Consider the following 6,414-nt stretch of genomic DNA (forward strand, 5'->3'; position numbering starts at 1 on the left):
ACAAAATTGATATAAAATACACTACATATTAAAATATACTTCGTATTAAACTAAATTCGATAAGATCTTATTTAACTGCAGGGTATATTATGAAATATCTTTTTATTATTAATTAGTTGATTTTCATGTTTTTACTATTTTTCATAATTAGAATGGAATAATCTTTAACAAATGCAATAATATATATATATATATATATATATATATATATATATATATATATATATATATATATATATATATATATATATATATATATATATATATATATATATATATATAATCTCAAACTACTACAAAGTACAAAGTACGTGAGAGTGAGGGATAGCTTAAGAGCTCAAGTGGATAGAGTTTTTCTCCCGATTTCAAAAGATCATGGATCAATTTTCACTCGCAAGAGAACGAAGTACGTAACTTTAAAAGGTGTACGGAAGGAGTAATTAATTTTTTATATATTATAAATTTGACGGCTGTTAACTGTTGATTTGATTAATTGTTACTGTGACATGACTATTTAAACTATCCCACGAGTGTGGAATGCCTAATAGGACAAATCTAGTGTCTGCTTAGACTAAGGCATGGACGTGCCTTTTCTATTCTCTTTACGTGACTTTTCTCCGTCCATTTGATTTAATGGTTTCAATGTTCGACATCCATCTTCTTAATTACCTTTTAATTATACATCTGCCTTAGCTTGATTAATTAATTAATCGTTGTATAGAAATTTAGAATAATCGTTGTTTGATTGACATATACACGATACATATAAAGTCATAATAATAAATGTATAATACAAGTAAATGTAGAATAAGGAGAGGTTTTTTTAGAGGGTATATAGCTTGAAAGGGGCAAGGTTGTGGTGATATATTAATGAAGATGAGGAATAAGACGCGTGATGTAATTTTTAATTTTGGAAGCAGATGATGGGGATTGGATAAACTATAACATTTGTTTATAAAATAACGAAAATAACTTATCAGAGTAGTCGATAACTAATTTTGTTTGTCTCACCTTACCCTTAATTGATTGATACTGTACAGTATAGCAATAGAATTACTCAATCTAAAAAGAGAAATATTATTGTGACATAAATTCTGTCATAGTGACATTTAAACCCAATCTCACCATCAATTTGAAAATTCTGTAACAATATAATATACATATGAATGAATTGTGAAAGATATAGCTGAGGATAGACCAGAGAAAATTAAAATAAAATGGCATAATTCAAGTAGCCATATCAAAGTAGGACAACACCTTAAAGCAAAATAAATTAATAAAGAAAATGAACTTTTAAAAAAAAAAAATTTCCAATTGTGTAAATCTATCTAAGAAATCCTTCAAAAAAAAAAAAATTTAAAAAAAAAAAAAAAAAAAACCTATCTAAGAAATAAGTGAAAGTGACTTAAATTAAGGGACCCATGAATTAGTGGCTCTTTTGAGGTGACAAAGGCTAATTGAATTTGGCATTAAAGTTTGAGCATAAGGTTGAGTTAATTTTTGTACCAAATGGGGTATTACTATGAATACCAAACATATTAATTGTCACCATGTTATCATTATTAACTGTGTCCAAAGCTCCAAGCTATACATGCACCACTATTACTATCATGAGTGCCATATTGTCCATTTACTATATATCGCACACTATCAATAAGGTCAGGTCTTGGCATAATGATAAAGATTATTGATTAGTCACAAGAGCCATATAAACTACGAATAGGAGAAAATTACTGATGTTACCAAGATGAATGGTATATATTGATTAGTCACAAAATTACAATAAGAATGAAGTTTAGGTAAATTTTCATTTCAATCATTGACAATTATAAGTTTTGATGGAATTTTAGTTTTAATTAACACAACCATTTCTTAAACATGTTTTGATCAATTCAATTACATGATTAATCAATTATAACAAACAAAATTGATAGTACTAGAGTAATAATTATGAAAAAAAAAAAAAAGTCATTTTAGATACATAACCATCATAAATGAGGTGAAGAAAATGCGACCATGTAATATACTCCTATCTAGTTATTTTGTAACAGTATGACAAGTACAATCAAAATCCTAGTTGGCAAGCAATATACTCACATCTTAATCAATTTTAGTGAACAGAGAAAAGATATTTCTGTGATCATAAAAGCTCTAAATATGGTAACAATTTACTAAGTACTAAAAGCTACCATAAGAAAGACAGACAAAGCAAAAGCTAAATTCTCCCACTTATGGCTGCTCCAATTACAGGGCAAAATTAAAAACACAATCTTTATTTTATAATTTTAAAAAAAAAAAATTCATATCAAAAAGTGATGAATTTTTAGATGAAAAATTATTCAGATTTCTGCCCATCATTCAACAGCCTGTATTTTGCAGAAATAGTTTGAGAAAGAAATCAGTGAAAAATTCCAAGAAATTATTTGCTGGGTGTTAAATAATTCCAAACATTGCCCATGTTTACAACTTCCCATTTCATGTTATATTTCTTGATTACTTCTCTTGTATTATTTCTTCATTTTTCTTCATTTTCATAAGAAAAATCTTAGCTTTTCTAAGTTTCAGTATGTGGGACTCTGAAACTGAGTCTCTTGGAGGTAGAGAGTATGGAAATGGAGCTCATGTTTCTGCCAAACATGGTGTTAAAACTGATGGCTTTGAGCAAAGAGGTCAATCATGGTATGTATTAATTGTCGCGTTACTAGTTCAAATTACACTATCAGCATGACTGTTAAATTTTGACTGAGGGAATAATCCTTTCTTGGTCTCAGTCTGTCTGTCATAGTTTGTTTGAAGTAGTTTCTGATTTTTTCTTTTCAATTTATTTTGTATTTGAAGGTATGTTGCAACTGATGTTCCAAGTGATTTTCTTGTCCAAATTAGTGAAGTTAACTTTCACTTACACAAGGTAATTAATTGTTATATTGTGTTCATGATTTTTATTTTAAATTTTTTTCTTTTGGAATTGGTGTAAATTTCACATTGAATCATTGATTACTCATTTCTTTCAATCAATTTTACTAATTGTCTTTTCAACTGTAGATATTAGGCTGTTGCATACAGTATTAACTTCTAACCCCAACCACAAGTTGGTAATAGAGGATAAAACTATACTATATTTTGGCTAATCTATGATTAAATCCCTTTTTTTTCTATTTTTTTATGGCCAATTTTATTATAATTTTTATTTATTCATTTTTGCAGATAATGATATTTGTATCTCACATATAAGAAAATGAGATGAGAGCCTATTAAGTGCATTATTAAGTTATTGGACCATTCCGTTCCTGATTGGGAGGGGCGGGGGGACTTTTTTTCGAAAATTGTCCCCAAACCCTCTACTCATTTTCCGTCTAATTACTAGAGAGAATCCCGATCCTTTCATATTATTGTGAAGTTTGTTGTTCCAACTTCCAACTGTAATCAATAATTTGCACATGAATGGATAGATTAGATCATTAGACTGCATGCATGCATCAGATCCACCAGATCTGTCACAACAGAAGATTTAAGAACTTAAATGCTCTAGGTTTGATGGTCATATTTACCAATTCTCTTTAACTTATAAATTTGAATGCTTGATTGCTTTATTTTTGTAGCTTATGATTATGTTACACTAATGAACAAGGTCATAATATTGAAAATTCAACTCATTATCCCTCAACCTGCAGCACCCTTTAATTTCGCGGTGTGGGAGATTAAGTAGGATCATATATGAGACCCATGAAGGAGATTTAAACAAGATAAACTTGGATGATCTCCCTGGTGGGCCTGAGTCATTCGAGTTAGCAGCAAAATTCTGCTATGGAATCGCGGTTGATCTGACAGCAGCCAACATCTCAGGCCTAAGATGTGCTGCAGAGTATTTAGAAATGACAGAGGACCTAGAAGAAGGAAACCTCATATTCAAAACTGAAGCCTTCTTAAGCTATGTAGTTCTGTCATCTTGGAGAGACTCCATCATTGTCTTAAAGAGCTGTGAGAAGCTATCGCCTTGGGCAGAAAACTTGCAGATTGTTCGTAGGTGTAGCGAGTCTATTGCTTGGAAGGCTTGTGCAAATCCCAAGGGCATAAGATGGAACTACACAGGGAGACCTTCAAAGGTTTCAAGCCCCAGTTGGAATGATCTTAAGGACTCGAGTCCAAGTAGGGCGATTCAAGTGCCTCCTGATTGGTGGTTTGAGGATGTCTCAATCCTTAGGATTGATCATTTTGTTCGTGTGATAACAGCAATTAAGGTTAAGGGAATGAGATTTGAGCTAATTGGTGCTTCGATTATGCAATATGCATCCAAATGGATACCGGGACTAATCAAGGATGGCGGTGGGGAAGCCATGTTGGATGATCTCAGCAATGGGAATATCAGCAGAGAAAGCAATGGCAGCAGCAGTGGCAGTGGATCCGGAAGCTGGAAAGGTGGGCTACATTTGATAGTCGCGGGGAAGGAAGAGCCTGAAGCGATTAAAGCAAAAGATCAAAGAATGATCATTGAGAGCCTGATTAGTATAATTCCACCCCAAAAGGACAGTGTTTCCTGCAGCTTTCTACTGAGGCTTCTGAGGATGGCTAACAAGCTGAAGGTAGCCCCCGCTTTGGTCACTGAACTTGAAAAGCGCGTTGGTATGCAGTTTGAGCAGGCAACCTTGTCAGACCTTCTTATACCATCTTACAGTAAAAGTGATACAACATATGATGTTGATTTAGTTCAAAGACTTCTGGAGCATTTTTTAGTGCAAGAACAGACTGAGTGTGTAAGCAGTCCTAGCAGGTCATACATGGAAAAGAATATGTTTGAGGAGAGTCAAAGAGGGGGTGCATCCAGTGCTAAGATGAGAGTAGCAAGGCTTGTTGACAGTTACTTAACAGAGATTGCTCGCGATAGGAATCTCTCGCTTACCAAGTTCCATGTCCTTGCTGAGGCTCTTCCTGAATCTGCAAGAACTTGTGATGATGGTCTTTACAGAGCAATTGACTCCTATCTCAAGGTATTTCAATATTGATTTCTTTTATCTGATTATTAAGTCTGTTTATTTTTAAACTGTCAGATAAGAATCATAATAATCAACTTATGCATCTAAAATATATTTTTAGGTCCATCAATATATTGTGATTTGCTTTTATAATTTTACAGGCACACCCTGCACTGTCAGAACACGAAAGAAAACGATTATGTAGAGTGATGGACTGCCAGAAGCTTTCGATTGATGCCTGTATGCACGCAGCACAAAATGAGAGGCTTCCCTTAAGGGTAGTGGTGCAAGTCCTCTTCTCAGAACAGGTTAAGATTAGCAACGCGATAGCCAATAACACCCTGAAAGACAACACTACAGTAGAGTCTCAATTTCAGCCCATGGTCTCAACCCGAAAGACCCTTCTTGAGGGTACTCCTCAGTCGTTCCAAGAAGGGTGGTCATCAGCAAAGAAGGACATTAATACACTCAAGTTTGAGCTGGAGACAGTAAAGTCTAAGTATGTAGAACTTCAGAACGATATGGAGACTTTACAAAGGCAGTTTGATAAGATAGTGGCTAAACCAAAACAACATTCTTCATCAGCGTGGACTAGTGGGTGGAAGAAGATAAGTAGACTTGCAAAGATGAATCATATGGATTCTCATGATGAAGGGTCTGATCAACCAGCAGCAGAACAAACCAGAAAAACGCCGAGAAGGTGGAGAAATTCCATTTCTTAAGTCTTGTGAAAAGTTTTTCCTTTTCTTTACAATAGTTTTTTTTGCTCTTACCATGTCCATTATTTTGAAATGCCTTCCTTTTTTTTCTACCATATATTCAAAGAGGAGAGAATTGGTTGCCTTGTGAGTGAGTGTGTGTAACTGTGTAAGTTTATGTCAGTGTTTAGGGTGAATGAAATTGACTGCAGAAGTTTTCACTGATCCAATTTCTTCAGATTATATTTCAGAATACAACTGAGATAAATAATGCACTTAATGACTTAAACAGCTGAAATTTATACAGTATAACATACTTCTTCCGTTTCATATTATCTGACCACTTAACAAACTCTTTTTATATCTGGTCATAAACGAAATAACTTTTCAAGACAAGCAACCACATACAACTTCCTAGTTCCGGAATTACTAAAACATTAAGGATCCATTGCTGGCCTATCCTGCTTCACTCTACACTCATGAAAGTCGAAATCTTCATAATAGACGAAAAAATTGACAAAACTCTTTGAAAAGCAGGTGATTTTGTTCCCTTTTCTTTTCTCCCTTCTCAGAAGAAAAGCCAAGCAAAATACCAAATGCAGTGGGTTCCATGATAAGTAAACATATGTTTTCCTGTCTCGATTATTTTGTAAGTTCCTCTAAGATGCATGACATTTCCTATTCATTCATACACCAGAACGATTGGCCCTTTGGCCTTACCTTAGTACATTACATGTGATTCGAGT

The 6,414-nt window shown here is 33.6% G+C and overlaps 1 protein-coding gene across 1 annotated transcript; it reads left to right on the forward strand.

Annotated features, from left to right (window-relative positions):
• The first annotated feature begins 2,161 nt into the window (after positions 1-2,161).
• On the forward strand, positions 2,162-5,893 carry LOC145619397 (root phototropism protein 3-like). Its single transcript, XM_081674080.1, has 4 exons — positions 2,162-2,679; positions 2,839-2,908; positions 3,672-4,985; positions 5,132-5,893. Exons 1-4 carry the CDS (start codon positions 2,567-2,569, stop codon positions 5,690-5,692), a joined length of 2,058 nt encoding a protein of 685 aa, XP_081530206.1. The 5' UTR covers positions 2,162-2,566; the 3' UTR covers positions 5,693-5,893.
• The last annotated feature ends 521 nt before the right edge of the window (positions 5,894-6,414 follow it).

The sequence above is a fragment of the Chenopodium album genome, chromosome 27 (genome assembly GCF_948465745.1).
Source record: "Chenopodium album chromosome 27, dcCheAlbu1.1, whole genome shotgun sequence".
Classification (NCBI taxonomy): Eukaryota; Viridiplantae; Streptophyta; class Magnoliopsida; order Caryophyllales; family Amaranthaceae; genus Chenopodium; species Chenopodium album.

What these genes read in the sequence shown, in the direction of transcription:
- LOC145619397 (XM_081674080.1), top strand. Translation starts at nt 2,567, where the DNA reads ATGTGGGACTCTGAAACTGAGTCTCTTGGAGGTAGAGAGTATGGAAAT. An exon ending in GAGCAAAGAGGTCAATCATG is followed by an intron (nt 2,680 to 2,838) that starts GTATGTATTAAT and finishes TTGTATTTGAAG; the next exon opens with GTATGTTGCAACTGATGTTC. An exon ending in TTAACTTTCACTTACACAAG is followed by an intron (nt 2,909 to 3,671) that starts GTAATTAATTGT and finishes CTCAACCTGCAG; the next exon opens with CACCCTTTAATTTCGCGGTG.